The sequence below is a fragment of the Grammomys surdaster genome, unplaced genomic scaffold, assembly GCF_004785775.1.
Source record: "Grammomys surdaster isolate TR1022 unplaced genomic scaffold, NIH_TR_1.0 126187, whole genome shotgun sequence".
In the NCBI taxonomy this organism is placed as follows: domain Eukaryota; kingdom Metazoa; phylum Chordata; class Mammalia; order Rodentia; family Muridae; genus Grammomys; species Grammomys surdaster.
In genome coordinates this window covers 5,981,333-6,000,608 of record NW_021620993.1, presented here as the reverse complement: position 1 = coordinate 6,000,608, position 19,276 = coordinate 5,981,333, and the positions used below count along the sequence as shown (strand labels likewise).

General features: G+C 39.6%; 1 protein-coding gene across 4 annotated transcripts in view; it reads left to right on the top strand.

Annotated features, from left to right (window-relative positions):
• Window positions 1–19,276, top strand: part of Nsd2 (nuclear receptor binding SET domain protein 2) — a 79,229-nt gene that overhangs the window by 10,109 nt on the left and 49,844 nt on the right. For all 4 annotated transcript variants that reach the window (XM_028758013.1, XM_028758012.1, XM_028758014.1 and 1 more), the window contains 2 exons: window positions 15,918–16,543; window positions 18,813–18,975. In XM_028758013.1, the coding sequence (XP_028613846.1) occupies window positions 15,947–16,543; window positions 18,813–18,975 (760 nt within the window). In that variant the 5' untranslated portion in view covers window positions 15,918–15,946. The remainder of the gene's footprint in view (window positions 1–15,917; window positions 16,544–18,812; window positions 18,976–19,276) is intronic.

Genomic DNA, 19,276 nt, shown 5'->3' with positions numbered 1-19,276 from the left:
ATAAGTATAATAATAGCGTACAGTTACTGTGTTTGTTTAGGTTAGACACTTTTTTTTCTGCTTTGTGTGTCTAATATGTTTGAACATCTCATCCCTTGGAAATTTGATGTGGCTGTGTGATTTGTTTAGGTTATTGAGAAGTGGCACATTGGGAGCTGGAGAGAGAGCTTAGCTGTTAAGAGCACTGGCTGCTCTTCCAGGGGACCTAAGTTCAATCCCAGCATCCACAAACTCTCAAATGTCTGTTAACTCCAGTCTCAGAGGATCTGAGGTCCTCTGCTGGCCTCTATGGGCGTTGCATGGGTGTGGTACACAAACATGCAGGCAAAATACCCACACACATAAAAATAAATGATAAAAAAAGGAAAGTAGTATATCCTTTATATGTATGTATGTGTATATTTATATTTGAGTGTATGTGGTTGCCTGTGTGGAGCCAGAGGATAATTAATTGTAGGGCTGAGTTCTCTTCCTTTGACCATGTGGGATCTGGGGATTGAACTCAGGTCATCAGACTTGGTGGGGAACATCTTTGCCTTGCAAGCCCAGCATATTCTAAATGAAAGTTTTTGCTTTGTTTTTGTTTTTAATATTTGATCACATCAGGCAAATCAAAGTCTCCTGTGTGTGTGTGTTTTGTATATATTTGTGAGAATGTAAATGAATGGATAACAAGTTGACATCAGCTGTCTTTCTTGATTACTCATTACATTAATTGAAAACATTTTTATTATTCATTTATTTTCTGTTTATGGGTGCTTGCTTACATGTTCGCCTGTACACCATACCCTTGCAGTGCTCATGGAGGCTAAAAGAGGGCATTGGACCTCTTGGGATTGGAGTTAACAGGTAAATATGAGCCACCATGTGGTTGCTGGGAACCAATTCTGGCTCCTCTGTGGGAACAAAGTGTTCTTAACTATTGAAGCACCTCTCTAGCCCTTCTGCCTCTTTTTGAGACAGGGTGTCTTTGTACTCTGGTTGTCCTGGAACTCTCTGTGAAGACTTCCAACTCTGTCTCCCAAGGTCTGTACCACTTATACCTGCCTGTACTTTAGTTTTTTAGAATTTCTTACTGTTTTGACTAGACTGGCTGGCCAGTGAACCCCAAGGGTTCTCCTGTTTCCCTTTCCCAGTATTGGGATTACTGGCATACATCCATCACACCTATCTTTTTAAGAGATTTTGGCGGATCTGGCCTCAGGTGTTCATGCTTGCAAAGCAAGTACTTTACCAACTGAGCTATTTCACCTGCCTATTTGAGTGAAAGTTTAAAAAATGATGTTTGTTTTATCATTTTCTTGTTTCTCATTTCTTTTTTCTTTTCTTTCTTCTTTTCTCTCCTTCCTTTTCTTTCTCTCTCTCTTTTTTTCTTTCTTTCTGACAGGGTTTTTCTGTGTAGCTCTGGCTGCCTTGGAAATCTCTGTAGACCTGGCCTTGAGCTCACGTGATCTGCCTGCCTCCTAAGTGCTGGTGCTGGGAGTAAAGACATGTACCATCACCGCCTGACTAAAATCTCCTTTTAACATTTCATTCATTCACTCACTCATTATTTTTATATGTATAGGTGTTTTGCCAGCATTTTTGTGCAAAGAGTGATGAGAAAATATTGAAGCCCTCTTTTGGTCTCTGTAAGTATGTATCAGCACATAAAAGTATACATACACTCCAATACATATAGAAGTGTACTCAGTATACACATATAAGTAAAAGTAAATCTTAAGAAAATAAAATTGTGGGGCTTTGAGAGGTGGCAAGTACTTTATGCCCTTGGTGAGGACCTGGTTTTGGTTTCTAGCACACATACAGTAGCTCACAACTGTCTGTAACTAGATCTATAGGATGTGACTCTCTTGGCTTCTACTTGCATCAGGCATATATGTGTTTCATGCACATATATGAGGCAAACACTCAGATCTTTAGAAAATTATGTGGTTAAGCCAGGTGATGGTGGCACATGCCTTTAATCTTAGCATTCTGGAGGTAGAGGCTGGTGAATCTCTGAGTTCGAGGCCAGCATGGTTTATAGAGTGAGTTCCAGGACAGCCAGGGCTACATAGAGAAACCCTGTCTCAAAACCCAAACCAAAAAAAATTATGTAGCTGAAGAGATGGCTCATTGCTTAAGAGCTCATCACTTCTCTTTCAGAAGACAGATTCAGTTCCCAGCACTGACATGGCCTCACAATTGTCTGTGACTAACTAGTTCTAGGGGATCTGATGCCCCTTTTGGCCTCTGTGAGCATCAGGCCTTCGGGTAGTATACAGATACACATGCGGCCAAAACACCAAGACACATTAAAGGTAAATAAACTTGTATTCTTTTGCTCTCTTATTGTATTCTTTTTTTTATCATTAAGTACATTTATTGGCTTATTAATAAAATATTCCATTGAATATTCAAATATATAATAATGTGATTCATAAGACAAGGTCTTGAAAAAAGACAAAAGTTCTATCCTACAGAATGAAGATGCAGCAAGCTCTCAGAACATGCATGAGATTTCTCCTATGCAACTTTCCAGCAGTCATAATTTGCATGTTTTACTAACTCCTCGACTTGCCACTTCCATTGCTTGATAACTGCATTTCTTTTTTTTTTTTATTGGATGTTTTATTTACATTTCATATGTTGTCCCCTTACCCCATCCCCCACCCACCCAGGAACCCCCTATCCCCTCACCCCTCCTCCTCCTTCTCTGAGGATGTAACCCCTAGCTACCCCCCCCCACTCCCACCTCCCCACCCTCAAAATTCCCACCCCCTGGGGCGTCCAGCCTTCATGAGGTCAAGGATCTCTTCTTCCACCTATGCCCAGCAGGGCCCTCCACTCTTACGTATTCAGCTGAAGCCCTGGATCCCCCCCTAAGTGCTCCCAGGCTGGTGGTTTAGACCCTGGGAGCTGTGGTTGGTTGGTATTGTTGCTCTCCTCATGGGGCCACAAACCCTTTCAGCTCCAATGGCCTTCACTCTAACTCCTCCATTGGGAACCCCATGATCAGTTCAATGGCTAGTTGTGAGCATCTGCCTCTGAATATGTCAGACTCTTGAAGACCTCTGAGGAGACATCCATATCAGGCTCTTATCAGCATGCACTTCCTGACTTCCACATCAGCATCTACCTTTGGTGACTGCACATGGGATGGATACTCAGGTGGAATGGTCTTCAGACGGCCCCTCCTTCAGTTTCTGTCCCTCACTTTGTCTCCATATTTGCTCCCTTGAGTATTTTGTTGCTCCTTCTAAGAAGGACTGAATCACCCCCACTTGGTCTTCCTTCTTCATGAGCATCATGTGGCCTGTGAGTTGCATCTTGGGCATTTCAAGGTTCTGGGCTAATATCCAATAATCAGTGAGTGAATATCATGTGTGTTCTTTTGTGATTGGCTTACTTCACTCAGGATGATAATTTCTAGTTCCATCCATTTACCTAGGAACCTCTCAAATTCATTGTTTTTAATAGCTGAGTAATACTCCATTGTGTAAATATACCACATTTTTTGAATCCATTCCTCAGTTGAAGGACATCTGGGTTCTTTCCAGCTCCTGGCTATTATAAATAAGGCTGCTATGAACATAGTTGAGCATATGTCCTTGTTATATGTTCGAGCATCTTCTGGGTATATGCCTAGGAGTGGTATAGCTGGATCCTCAGGTAATGCTATGTCCAATTTTCTGAGGAACCGCCAGACTGATTTCCAAAGTGGTTGCACCATCTTGCAGTCCCACCAACAATGGAGGAGTGTTCCTCTTTCTCCACACCCTCGCCAGCATCTACTATCACCTGAGTTTTTAATCTTAGCCATTCTGACTGGTGTGAGATGAAATCTCAGGGTTGTTTTGATTTGCATTTCCCTGACGACTAAGGATGCTGAACATTTCTTTAGGTGCTTCTCGGCCATTCGAGTTTCTTCCGTTGAAAATTCTTTGTTAAGCTCTATACCCCATTTTTTAATAGGGTGATTTGGTTGTCTGGAGTCTAATTTCTTGAGTTCTTTATATATATTGGATATTAGCCCTCTATCAGATGAAGGATTGGGTTCCCTATTTTGATTTAAAGAATCCTCCAACCTCTGTTCTGTGATCTCCAGTTGGCCTCTTCTTTCTCCAAATCTGCTTTAATTTTCTCTCCCTTTTTTTTTTCTTAATCTCTGGTATCTTAGCCTTTTCCTTAGTCTGATTTATAAATTTAAAAAAAATGTTTTTGTAATTTCAAATTTCACTTCTCTCATTTCCTTCATCTCTAATATTTTAGCATTTTAGCATCTCTCAAGCACATGCTCGAACCCTTCTCTGGGACCATGCAACACTTGGGAGAAACTGTCACCACTTTGCCCTGAGACACCAAGAGAGCAACTAACTTTTCTCTCAGCAGGGATTTCCTAAAGAAGCCAAGCATTAGGCCTCTAGAGGTCTTCCCTGTCTTTTGCTCCTTTTCTGCTGCTCTTTCACTGGAAAACCACCTTCCACCTGGTACATTTTCTAATACCCAAATCTTGTCTAACTAGAATTCTGTGCCATCTGTTGGATGCCAAGTGTAAATGTGTGAGCCTTTCTATGCCCACTCCAGCTTCAGAATAATGACACAGAGGCTTATATTTATTTACAGTGCTTTTGGCTTTATGGTAGGATTGCCTACTACTTGCTTATAACTCAATTATCCATTATACTGATTTAAATTCTGCCAAATACTTGGTTTGTTACCTCATCACAGTTTCATACATCTGACTTCCTCAGAGTCTGAGTGGCAAATTTCAAGTACTCTTCTTTTTTTTTTTTATTGGATATTTTATTTACATTTCATATGTTATTCCCTTACCCCATCCCCTCTATCAGATGTAGGATTGGTAAAGATCTTTTCCCAGTTTGTTGGTTGTCGTTTTGTTGTATTCTTATTTTTTTAAGCTGTTATCTCCTGCTCCCCCCCTATTGCAGTAATGACCTCATTTGTTTTCTTGACTTTTCAACTTATGTGGAAGCTCTGTGAGGTGGGGCACTTGCCTTGTGTTCACACTTGTGTCCCTAGAACTGAGTTATATGTAGAGGTATGTAGTGCATGTGGGCTGAAGGAAAAAGTGACATATCCTCTGCCCAGATCACCAAAGAAACTTGCCTTGTGGCAAAGAGGAATGTGGCCAACTTGGAACCTTAGGTTTTTGTTTGAATATGACTCAGATACTGCTGAGCACTATCTGGTGCTTGACTAGAGGGTCCTTGGGATCATTCTTCCTCTGCCTGCTCCTTCTTGCTTATTTGTTCCTGTTCATTCACATAGTAACCTGAGATAAGCATCACCTGTCATGAGAATAAGAGGCTTCTCTAATTCCTGGTAACTTACTCTAAAAATCAAAGAGAAATGTATTTCAGCAGAAGCAGCAGCATTACCAAAAGTAAAAGCTCATAGGATGAGTGAAGTGGAAGTTTCTGGACATGTCATGTGATGCAGACTCATGGTGTTTTGAGTACCCTTATTAAAAGTAGGTTTTGAAAAATCTAAGCCTACAGATGAGACTAAGAATAGTACATGTAGGGAAATTCCCTCCCCTCCATTTTCCTTCTGTGGTCATTTTGTTTTTTGTGAGATGGTTTCATGTACTCTATAGTCTGCTGGCCTTGAATCTGGGATCCTTTTGTCTCTATCCTGCCTCTACCTTGAAAGTTCTGAGATTGTATGTATACAATAACCACACTTGTTTTTCTTTTTCTTTCTTTCTTTTTTTCTTTTTCCTTCCTTTTTTCCTTCCTTCCTTCCTTCCTTTCTTTCTTTCTTTCTTTCTTTCTTTCTTTCTTTCTTTCTTTCTTTCTTTCTTTCTTTCTTTCTTTTTGAGTTAGGGTCTCAGTACATAGCCCTGGCTGTTCTATAATTCAATATGTAGTCCAGGCTGGCCTCACATTCACAGAGATCCCCCTGCTTTGCCTCCTGAGTGCTGGGATGATACGAGTGAGCCACCATGCCCAACTTAAAATTCATCTGAAATAAATACTAGTACTTTTTGTTTGGTATCTATCTTGTGAGTCTAACCCCAAATCTTTTTCTCCATTACCATTATGTTGTTATCTCTCAGGGATCTCTATGTGTTCTTTCAAGGATTTCTATGAGTTAGAGGACTAACTCAGTGAAGAAGCAGGTATCCATTGGAGAGCAATTCAGGGCCCTGCTGTGGGTTTTGGACTATAACTATTGATTGTGTAGGTAATGGAAGCTGGACCTTGTGCTTGCTAGACAAGTTCTCTACCACTGAGCTGTGCCTCTCAGACCCCATTACTATTTGTTTAAATAATTTAAAAACTGAGATTATAATATAATTACATCATGCCTTCTTTCCTCCCAACAAACCCCTCCCCTATATACATCCTTTTCATATTTATAGCCTCATTTTCTTTAATTATTGTTACAGATGTGTAAGGTGTATATATGTCACAGCAAGCATATGGAAATCATAGGACAGATCCAGGTGTTGGTCCTCACCTTCTACTTTATTTCTGACAGTCTCTTGTTTGCTTCTGTGTATACCAGGCTAGGTGGCTTACAAGCTTCTGGAGATTCTTTTATCTCTGCCTCCCATCTCAGTGTAGAAATGCTGGGATTACAAATGTGTGCTACTGCATTTAGGTTTCCTTGAATTCTAGGAATCTGAACTCAGGTTCTTTTTTCCCCTCACCCCCATACACTCTCCCCTCCCTCCTCCCCTCCAAGACAGGGTTTCTCTGTGTAGTCCTGGTTGTCCTGGAACTTGCTCTCAGGCTGGCCTGGAGATCTATCCACCTGCTTCTGGCTACTGAGTGTGAGGATTAAAGGTGCACACCACCACAGCGTGGTTGAACTCAGGTTCTTAGACTTGTACTGCAAACTCCTTACTCACTTTACTCACTGAGCTATCATCCCAGGCAGCCACTGTCACATCATACTCAGCCAAAGAAGCCTCTGAGACTCATTTGGAGGTAGAGATGTAGAACCAAGGACAAGGTCCTACTCAAAAAACTTTTACTTCTAGTGAGCCTTCAAGACAACAATTCACAAGTTTATCAAGTTATAATAATGATAGAGACCCTCTCTAAAATAGTAAATAGTGATCATAACCATGAGTTTTTCCACCCGAACCCCGGTTCTGGAATAACTGCTTGGAAGTTTATTATTTATGAATTGATGCCTATGGCCGTTTGCTAGGCTTGTTCCTTGGCTAGCTTGTAACTTATTTAACCTGTTTAAAATATTCTATGTCTACCACATGGCTGGTTACCTCTCCTCAGTTTTGTACTTCCATCTCAACAGAGTTCCGGTGGTAAATCTTCACGAGCTTGACTGTGTCCTTTCTTACAGAACCCCCATCTGCTATTTCTTGCCTTTTTGCTAATAGGCCATCAGCTTTTTGTTGACAGGTGATGCTTATACACAGTACACAAGAGATTTTCTCTACAAATGACTCAAAAAATTTCTCCTGTTCTTTAGCTAGGTAAGTGGCATATGCCTGTAATCTCAACACTTGGGAGATGAAGATAGAATTAAAGAAAAATATGAAGTCCCTTTTCCTGCACTGGAGGTTTTGAGTGAGCTGCTGGCATCTCCAGCCTGGTTCTGTGATGACTTTGTCTTCCATGAGTATTGCCTTGCTCTTCTCATAGGTTGTTTGCTGTAGAATTCTTTTTTTTTTTTTTTAAAGATTTATTTATTTTATATATGTGAGTACACTAGCTGTCTTCAGACACACCAGAAGAGGGCATTTGATTCCATTACAGATGGCTGTGAGCCACCATGTGGTTGCTGGGATTTGAACTCAGGACCTCTGGAAGAGCAGTCAGTGCTCTTAACCACTGAGCCATCTCTCCAGCCCTGCTGTAGAATTCTTGTTATTCACTCTCAGCTTCTCTTCTCTGCAATCTTCAGTGGTCCTGGAGCCAGTTCCTCAGAGCTGCCCTAATCCTGGTACTCCTTTTGATTGTTAGTTCTCCAGCATAGTAATGATGAACACAGGACAGAGCAAAATTGAATTGTGAGATCCAGCCTAGTGTTCATGTAATTCTTATTGTCGAGAATGTATAAATTCTGAAAATTGTACATCATGATGATGAAATAGAAAGCCTGATTATATTTAAGTATTTAAGTCACAACACTTTAAGAAAATTTATATATTAACTGAAAAATAGAAGGAAATTTATAATCAAATTAGCCAAAATGTTTAGGTATTATTTCTACTTCACCTTTTACTTTATCAAACTGTAAGATATATACTAAAGACCAGTTGTTATGAAATTAGGAGCATAGGCCTTTCACTTTGACTATTACCAAAGCAGATTTGCCTTCATCTGTTGCTTATGCTGCCAATTTAAAAACTTTGACATTAGGTTACTCTATTAGAGAAACTTACACCCATGCTCTCAGTGCTCTTAGGTGTTGAAGGTGCCTTTTTTTCTTATTCTGTCTTTTGAAGTCTTTTCTGTGTAGCCCTGACTGTCCTGGGACTCACTGTGTAGACCAGGCTGGCCTCCAACTCCCAGAGACCCATCCACTTGCCTCTGCCTCCTAAGTCCTGGGATTAAAGATGTGTGCCTCTATGCCCAGCTTCCTTTTTCTTAAGCTTAAAGGACTTCAATTAGTATTAAAATAGCTTTATTAAACTCCAATTCTACATCATAAACTTCTCAAATTTATATGTTATGTATTAAGTTCTATCTATAGGAGGTTATGAAGATTTAGCTTTCACCTCTCTCCACCTCCCACTTCTTTACATTATTGTGATGGTTTGGTAATGAACCTTAGTGGCCAGCAACAGGATGACATTTGTTTACAGTTGTTCTTCCTTCACTGTCTCTTTGTTTGTGAGTAGGGTTTTACTGTATAACCAGACCAGGCAGTCCTCAAACTTCCTCCCAAGTGCTGGGATTAAAATTGTGTGCCACCACACCCAACTTTTTTGGGACAGTCTTGCTATATAGTTCAGGGAGACCTCAAATTCATTATCCTCCTGTTTGCCCCTGAGTGCTGGGGTTACAGGCATATGCTGCCACATTAAGCTTATAGTTTTGTGATTGGGACATTGTTTACAAGATTTTCTTGTTATCTGCTCCCTTGAGATATTAGCCATATGTGACAGGCTTATTGGTACTGGCTCTTATCTGGGTACTCAACAGAGATGATTAGCCATTGGCTTGTTTTCCACCAATATGAGCTGTTGAATGGATTTGCTTGGATTTCCTTATAATATGGTAGCTGATTCCATGAAGGAGAAAATGAAACCTGTAGGCCTTTTATTTCGATATTTCGATTTCTCTCTCTCTCTCTCTCTCTCTCTCTCTCTCTCTCTCTCTCTCTCTTCCTTGCATTGAGGATTGAACACAGGTCCTTGTATATCCTAAACAGAACTGAATCATATACTACATCCTGCAGTTTTTTGAAGGATAGGATTAGAGCTGTCCTGGGACCACTTTTGTCATATTGTTTTTATTTTTATTTTCCTTTAAAAAAAAACAGACAGGTTTTCATTTGTTTTGAGCTTTGGTAGGCCTGGAATGTATGTAGATGAAGCTACCCTCAAACTCAGAGAGCTGTCTGCCTCTGCCCCTAAAGGGGTGGGACTAAAGGTGTGGTGTCTCACCATACCTGTTTATTTAAATTTCTTTAAATTAATTTTTAATGTGCATGGCTATTTTGCCTTTATGTATGTTTATGTACCTGTGTGTGCCTGTTGCCCATTGAGGCAGTAAGAAGGTATTGGATCCCGGAACTGGAGTTAAAAACAGTTGTAAGTTGTAGGTACTGGGAATCCCAACTCTGGGCCCTCCAGAGGAGCAGCCAGGATTCTTAAATGCTGAGCCATCTCTCCAGCCATCATTTCTGTCTTTTGAGGCAGAGTTTCAGTATTTATAGCCTGGCTTTGAACTTGATAGTTGCCCAGGCTCACCTTGAACTCAGGATCCTCCTGTATCAGTCTTCCCCCGTGCTTAGACTAATAGGTATGTGCTTCTTGTGGCTTAGTGGTTTTTTAGTATATTCAGTGTTGTATAATCATAATCACTAATTCCTAGACATTATCTTTGTATAAAACTACTAACTTTCCTTGCTAACCTCATCTTAGCTCTTTAATCCACTCTATTATCTGTCTCTATGAATTTACATATTTGGGAGATTTCATGTAGGTGAAATTATACAATAAAATCTTTGACAATTTTAAACATAATGAATTTTGGTCATTTTTATCCTTCATACTTGTTAAACAACTTCTCATTCGTGCTGAAACCTACTTTCTGAGTTCTTTTCATAATTTCATTTTGGGTGTATGTGTATATGACACACTGTGTGTAACTATGGTTACTAGTATCAGTGCATCATTGAAAAAAATGATGCACCTTCTCCAGTAACCATTAACTTACAGTAGTCCCTTAGGAGAGGTGGATCCTCATGAGCTTCTTCAACAGCCATGACGAAATGTTGAAGGGCCCACCCAGTCTTGTTTAGGCCTTGTTCAGGCCTTGTTCAGGTAACCATAGCTGCTATGAGTTCATGAATACTATGCAGTCAGGCAGTCAGTAGAGAATCTTTTGTGTCCAGCTTCCCCCCACCCCTAAACCCCCTGTGCTCCCAAGGCTTATCGATGTACTTCAGTCCTTTTAAAAATTTACTTTTATTATTTTAAATTATGTGTATGTCTGTACCTAGAGGTGTTAGGGTCTTTGGTAAGTGGTGAGCTGACTGATGTGGGTGCTGACAGCTGAACTCAGACCCTCTGCAAGAGGTAGTATATGTTCTTAGTTGCTGAGCCAACTCTCTAGAACTGTACCCCTCCTATTCTTTCTGTGGTTCATTTGTTGTTGTTTGTTTGTTTGTTTTATGGTTTGGTTTTTCAAGACAGTCTCTGTGCAGCTCTGGTTGTCCTGGAACTTGCTCTGTAGATCAGACTGGCCTTGAACTCAGAGATCCATCTGCTTATGCCTCCAAAGTGCTGGGTCCCTTCCCCTGTTGTAAGGTACGTAGAATTCCCTTTAATCCTTGTACTTGGTAGGAAGAGACATTATTCCTGTGAGTTTGAGCCAGCCTGTTGTACATAATCAATTCTGAGACTTTCAGGGACTAACTACATAAAAGACATATTTCAATAAAAGACAGTACATGCCCCACAGAAACCAAACAGTGTTAGATTTCTGGGAACTGGAGTTGTAAATCTCCATGTGGATCTTGGAAATTGAACCCTGGTCCTCTGCAAGAGTAATAAGTAGACTAACCACTGATCCATCTCTTTACTCCACCTCTCATTTCTTAAAAACCTTTTTCAGTGTTTTTATTTAAGTATATGAATATTTTTTCTGCATGTGTGCCTGGTGCCCACTGAGGCCAGAAGAGGCTGCTGGATCCCCTGGAACTAGAATTCCAGATGGTTGTGAGCCATCCTGTGGGTGCTTGGACTTGGACCCAGGTATAAGGTTGGAGGTTCTATTGGGGGATCAGAGACATGGCTAAACAGTTAAGACCACTTACTGCTCTTGGTAGAGGATGCGAGTTTGGTTTCTCACACCACCATTTGAGTGGCTTATACACTCCTGTAACTAACTCAAGCTTCAGGGAATCTATAGCCTTTTTTGGACTCTGCAGGCACCTGTATTCACATATGCACAGATCGACCCCCACATGCATATGTAATTAAAAATAAAAGTAAATCTTAAAATATAAAAATTGTTTTAGAATTGCCAGCTTTCCTCACCTTTGCAGATTGGTCTTTCCTTCTGGGTTTATAATCTTGTTAAAGTATCTCCTAGCATCTCTTTGTGAAAGGGCTGTGTGTAAAGCTCCCTTTGGCTGCACATTTGGTATATTCCCTTCATCTTTGCCTGGGTATAATATTTTAGCTGGGCATAAAGTTCGAGTAAAGAAGTTTTTTTTTTCACATGTTGGTTAGAGGACAATTTTTGTGAATTCTCTCTTCCACCTTTATGTGTATTCCAGGGATTGAATTTAGGTAGGTAGGCCTATTTTGTTGTTGATTGCTAATCACTTTTATCTGCTGAGTCTCACAGTCTCAAGCAATTCTTTTTTCTCCTTTCAAAATTGATCTTAGAGATCTGTGGACATGCTGGGTAAGAGTTCTTTCACTGAGCCATCCTAATTTAGTAATTCCATCCTAACTTATTCTTTTGGGTTCTTAGTAATAAAGATTTTCTTATCTTTCATGCTCTGAAGTTTCAGTGTTGATTTGGAGTCCTGTTTAATTTTCTCTGAGCATAGGAAGCTCTTAACCTGAATGCCAGGTTTCCTTTATTGGTCATCCCTTTGAAAATTGCCTTTCTCCCATTCTTTCTAGGTTTCCTAAGAAAAATTCTCTTTAGGATTTAAGCTCCTTGAAAGCAATCTTCTTTGTTTATTTCCAATAGAGATGTATGTATAAAATTTACCATTTTAACTATTTGAATGTGTACATATGGGCCTGAGGCTGCAGCTCAGTTGTAAAACATTATTTACCTAGTATATATGAGGTCCTGGTTTCAATCCCTGGCAGTGTTAAAAAAAAAAAAAAAAAAAAAAAAACAAATTTTAAAAAGCCAGGTGAGATTTCTGTGACTTCAAAGTCAGCTTGGCCTACATAGTTAGTTTAAGGCCAGGGCTAAATAGGAAGGTTCTGTTGGGAGGTGGGGGTGGGGATTGTGGGAGTAAGCATATTTATGTTGTTTTAATTTTAATGAATTATTTCTGTCAGAATCTCATTATGTAGACCTGGCTGGAACTTACTATGTAGACCAGGCTGACATTGAAGTTACATAAATATGCCTGCTTCTATCTCCCATGTGCCAGGATCAGGATTAAAGGCCTTTTGCTCTCAACTTGAACTTCAGAAAAAATTGTTTTTATTGTATCTGTTTCTGTATTTTAGATGTATCTATAGGTCAGTGTCAAGGTAAAAGGACAAGTTGTGAAGTGCTTTTACTGACTGAATTATTTCTCCAGCCCACCCAGCTTCCTTTAATGCATTTCTTACATGTCTGCTGGTAATAACTTTTAGTTTTTATTTCTCGATGTATTTGGCTCTTATTCTTGGAGGATATTTTTTCTATATGAAAAGTTGACAGTTTTTCTTTCAATACACTGACTCTGGCCTTTGTTTCTTTTCTTTCTTTTCTTTTTTTTTTAAATTAAAAAATAAAATTGCCAGGTGGTGCTGGCACATGCTTTTAATCCCGTCAGACCCTTGCTGGGATTAATCAGGGGGCAGAAGCAGGTGAGCCCTTTGAGTTTGAGGCCAACCTAGTCTACAGAGAGAGAATTTTAGGGCAGTCAGGGCTACAAAGAGAAACTGTCTCAAAATTCAAAACAAATAAAAGTTATGTTTTGTTTGCATGTATGTCTATGTAACATGTGTATGCCTGGTACCCAAGAAGCTTAGTAGAGGATGTTGGATCCTCTGGGACTGTAGTAACAAGATTGTGAGTCTCTATGTGGGTGCTGGCAATTGAACCCTGGGTCTTCTGGAAGAACAGTCAACACACTTGCATTCAACCTCTGAAGTGTCTTTAGCCCCTGGCATTGGTTTCTGATAAGTCACGATCTGTATTACTATTCTGTATTTAAGTGGATATTTTAAAGTTTTGTTGCTGTAGAGTGAATCTAGAACCTTGGACATGTTAGACAAATACCCCACTATGAGCTATATTATTGGTTGGGTTTTTTTTTAAAGATTTATTTTATTTGTACTATGTGTATGTGGCTGTGTATGGGTTGATGCATGTGAATGAAGGTTCTCCTGGAGGCTGGAGACATCAGATTTTCCGAAATCAGATCTCTCTAGAGCTGTTATAAATTGTGAGCTGCCCAGTGTAGGTGTTAGGAACTGAGTTTTGGATCCTTTTTAATTTGAAAAAGATTTTATGTGTATGCATGTTTTGCATGCATGTATGTTTTGTACCACATGTGTGCCTGGTGTCTACGGAGGTTAAAAGAGAGGGTGTTGGATCCCCAGGAACTGGAGTTCCAGGTGGTTGTGAACCAGTATATGGGTGCAGGGAATTGAACCTGGGTCCTCTGGAAGAGTAGCCCAAGCTCTTAACAGCTGAGCCATCTCTCTAGCCCCCAGTAAATATTCATACCTACTGAGCTATATCTTCAGCCTAAGCACTTATTTTTTTTGAAAGGCACTCTCTGTGTAACTTAGGATGTCCTGGAACTTAATGTAGCCTGGACTTAATTGAGTCTGATAAGCAACATTTATTTACTTATTTATTTTTAGATTTTTTCTTTTTTTCTTTTTAGCAGTTTGAATTATGTGCTTTGGTATGAGTTCCTTGTATTTTTGTCATGCTTGGGATTTGCTAAGCTGACTGTTAGTTTGTCTCACTAAATTGAGAAATATCCCCCCCCCAAAGGTTTTTTTCTGCTTCATCCTCTCCTTACTTTCTGAGTGGGAATACAGACTTTATTCTGTTCCACAGCATGATGAAACTATATTCTCACTTCTCCTAATTTTTTCCCCTGTTTTTAAAATTTTTTTGACTCTTTTCTCAAATGTGCTTTAAATTTTTTGTTTTTGAGAGAGGGTCTCTCTTTGTAGTTCAGACTGACCTTTAAACTCTATAGACTGGAGAGATTGCTCAGTGGTTAAGGGTGAGCACTGTTCTTCTAGAGTACCTGAGTTTGAGTTCCAGGGGATCTGACACCTTCTGGCCTCTGCAAGTACACAACATACACACACACAGACATATACATGAATAATATAATAAAATATTATTTAAAAAATGAGAATCTCTGTAGACCAAGCTGGCCATGAACTCAGAGAGATCATCCTGCTTCTGACTCCTGAGTACTGGGACTGAAGGCGTACACCACCACAGCTAGCTTCCAATGTGCCTTTAAGACAGTCTATTAAAGGATTGGAGAGATTGCTCAGTGGTTAAGAACACTTGCTCCTCTTGTAGAGTACCTTGGTTGCGATTTAGCATTCACAATAATGCTTATTTCCAATTCTGTGAGATCTAGTGCCCTCTTCTGATCCTCACGGGTGCTGGATACTCCTGTGGTGTGCGCGTGCACACACACACACACACACACACACACACACACACGGACACACACACACAGGTAAAACACTGGTGCACATAAATCATATTCTTAAAAAAGACCATCCATTGACATTTTTATTTTTAGACCGCATTTTTTAGCTATAGATTTCCCACTCTCTTCCCACTTCCTTTCATTTTCCTTAATAGTTGGGATTGAACCAGGGCTTGGTGCAAATATGCACCTTACTACTGACCACATCCCTAACTCACTATGCTTTTTACTTTGGGATAGCATGTCACTAAGTTAGCTCGGAGTGTTTTGAATTTACTCTGGCCCAGAAAGGCCCCGTACAGGCGATTTTCCTACTCTATTTTGATATGGCAACATATAGTCTTTTAAATAATATCTGCTTCTCTGTCGTAATTTTTAATTATTTTAATTTTTAAAAATGTGTATGGGTATTTTGCCTGTGTATTTGTACACTGCAAGTGTGCCTAGTGTCTGTGGAGGCCAGACGGGGAGTGTTAGACTCTTGGAACTTGAGTTGCAAGTAGTTGTGAACTACCATGTTGTTGCTGGGAACTGAAACTGGGTTCTCTGCAAAAGCAGTAAGTGCTCTTAACACTGAGCCACCACTTCAGTCTACAAGTTAAACTCTTAAATCAGGCGTCCTGCCGTATTGGCTGTTGGTATACCTGTCCTGACTATTCACCCTTTTACAAATGATTCCTTGTCTTTTCAGCTGTATTATTTTGTAATATTAAAATTACTTTCTACAGACTAAATTATTATATAAAACATTGTAAATTGTCTCAAAACACAAAACTGAGTAAAACGCAATATCAACAAAACTATAGAGACATTGACATACATATCCTAGGTTTAAAATGTAATATGTTGCTTTTTTTCTTCTTTTTCTTTTTATTTTTTTAATGCTGTAGTGTTCTAAGAACCAAAGCATCTAGGCTGGATGGAATTTAGCATCAGGAAAAGTCCTCTTTCTGTTCAGAAAGTTGTAAAGTGCATGAAGATGAAGCAGGCACCAGAAATCCTTGGCAGTGCAAATGGAAAGACTCAGAACTGTGAAGTGAATCACGAATGTTCTGTATTCCTCAGCAAAGCTCAACTTTCTAACAGCCTACAGGAGGGGGTCATGCAGAAATTTAATGGCCACGATGCGCTCCCCTTTATTCCAGCAGAGAAGTTGAAAGATCTTACTTCTTGTGTGTTTAATGGAGAACCTGGTGCTCATGATACTAAATTGTGTTTTGAGTCCCAGGAAGTAAAAGGAATTGGGACACCACCCAATACTACTCCTATCAAAAATGGCTCTCCAGAAATTAAGCTGAAAATCACCAAAACATACATGAATGGGAAACCTCTATTTGAATCTTCAATTTGTGGTGACAGCGCTGCTGATGTGTCTCAGTCAGAAGAAAATGGACAAAAATCGGATAATAAGACTAGGAGGAACAGGAAGAGGAGCATAAAATATGACTCTTTACTGGAGCAGGGCCTTGTGGAAGCAGCTTTAGTATCCAAGATCTCAAGTCCTGCAGATAAAAAGGTATTTATGAAGCATTCTGTTGGGTTATATGACAATTAATGGTGTGCACGAGACCTATGTAGAATACCTTAAAATGTATGGCAGTATGTGGGAAGGATGGGAAACAACCCTGATGGTGGCAGTTGCTGTCGTGCCTTGGTCCTGTGCAGGTGATACGGATTGAGGTTTGGCTACTGGTTGGTTGTTGGACTTCCAGATAACCGGACATTGCTCTCATTAGGTACCACAGCCACAAGTTGTGCCACTTGAGAAGTCTAGTGAGGTTAACCATTCAGGATTAAAATGGCTAAAAAGGCTAGATGTGGTGGTTCACACCTTTGATCCCAGCACTCAAGAGACAGAGGTAGGCAGACCTGAGTTCAAGGCCAACCAGGGTTGCCAATAAGATGCTATCTGAAAACAACAAGAACAATAATTTCTGAATCTAGGTCTGTCAGGTTTCATGACCTTATTAGGTCTACTGTTTTTATGAGTTCCATCTCCAGTATTTTTAGGCTAACTGCTCAGTGGAGATATGTCTGTGCCATTAGTGAATGATGGAGCAGAGTTATGCTATGGAGAGGTGCTGCTGTCATGCTTTCTACATATGCCATTGTCTACTCAGTGGTCTTTTCAACCAAGTGGTTTAGCAACTGGTTGCCTCCTTGACAGTTAGACTATGTCACACACTTTCCTGTTTTTGGGTTTTAGTGTAGAACCTAGCACTTTGTATATAAGCAGGCATGTGCTGATTCATTCATCAAAGGCCAAGAAGGAAAAGCCCTGATTTCAGGTGGAAGAATATGTGGTTATCATTCTGTTAGATGGTTTATGTCATTAGTGTCATAAAAGTGACATGCAGGATGGTCCTGACACTTGAGTGAGTATAAATAATGTAAAACAGTTAAGTGACTTGGTCTTGCTAGAAAGAAATAGGGACACCAAGCAGATCCCTGCTGGTTTAGTCTTGATGGCCTTGAGGGTGCTAGGTGTTTTGACCTTTAGTTGCAGCCAGTTACCACTGAGAAAACTCAAGACAGGTAAGTTGAAATTCAAAAGAATTGTTGGCATTGTGAAAGTTGGAGTATTTAGTTTAAAATTGTTGTGAAGTTTTGTTTAGAATTACCACAGACAAATGACAGTTGAAATTTCCTTGAAATACTTAAAACCACAAAGTACTTTTAGGGTTTAAAAGTAGTGGTTTTGAGGAGCTGTTTTATTCTTGCTAATGGAATTCCAAAGGTAAATCTTTGTTTTTCCTTTTTTGACGGGGAATGGGATATGATTTCACTATGTGGCCCTGACTTGGAACTCATAGATATCTGTCCATCTCTGCTTCATAAGTGCTAGGATTTGGGATTAAAAGTTTGTACCATGCCTGCCCAAAGGTAAATATTTTAAAAGACCAGTATAATAACCTGGGCTCATCTAGAGGTTTGTGGGCATGTCTGTAGATATAGTGATCCTTAATTTCTTTCACAGGTTTTTGAAGAGGTCTGAGCATGATTATCACAGACTGGACTTTTCTTCTAGTTTTGCCATTTGATTGGATTAAAATTGCTCTCACATAGTGAAGTAAAACTGAAATGCTGTGCAGTTATTTGAGCTAACATCTCTTGAAAGTATATTATGAATCATGAGTAGTCTACACTGTTGTGCTTACAAATCTGTAACAGCCAGTGAGATTTGTGGGTAATTACACAACAAGAGAAGGAATTGCCGTTCAATTTGCTCATGTTCCAGAGATGGAGAAACTGAGCTTAAGAGAACTTTGAACACTAACAGCACATGCTCATACATAGGTGCAAATACTTGTCTCTGCACTAATGGTGGGGCTAGGGCCCCTGCTTCAGCACAGGAGGTTGATATGTTGATTGAGGTATATGTTCTCAAAGAACAACTATCAGACATGTATGTGGCCAGGGTAGGGGACAAAATGTTTTGAGGGTTCTGTGAATAAAGCACCAACTTAGTAATATTGAAAACTTACTGTTTGTCAGGTCTTACGATAATGCTTTAGGTGAGAATGAGAGAAAACGATTGTGAGAAGTGATTGATATTGAAGGTGAAATCTAAAATACATAAGGGAAGCATTCTCTGAAGATCAGGCCCTTAAACATGAAGACAAGTGCTCTTCTAGTGAATTATACCTCTGTCTTCTCCATACTGCGTTTTGAATCTTTAAACTTATTTTAAACTTCTGATTAATACTTGTTCTTTTATAGATAGAAAGTTGAATTTAAGGATAATTACTGAATGTTAATATTTATCTTTTGTTGTTCACTTATAGATTCCAGTTAAGAAGGAGTCTTGTCCAAATACTGGCAGAGACAGAGACATCTTGTTAAAATACAACGTTGGTGATTTGGTGTGGTCCAAAGTGTCAGGTTACCCTTGGTGGCCTTGCATGGTTTCTGCTGACCCACTCCTTCATAGTCATACCAAACTTAAAGGTACTAAATTTGGACTCTTCTTTTCCTCTTCCTCTTCTGCACCAAACCTTTCTAATTTGTGTGTTTCTTTTCCATGCTTTGCTAAGTGGTCTTACTAGCTACTTTTACAGCTTTGCTTTAGGTGGCTGATTGGTTCAGATGTGATATATCCATTTCCTAAATACAGGGTTTATCTCATTGAACTGGTACTAACAGGTGAATAACATTTAAGAATAATTTTTTAGATTTATTTATGTTTTATGTGTGTTTTGCCTGCATGTATGTACATTAACTGCATGTATACCTGGTGGCTGTGGAGGTC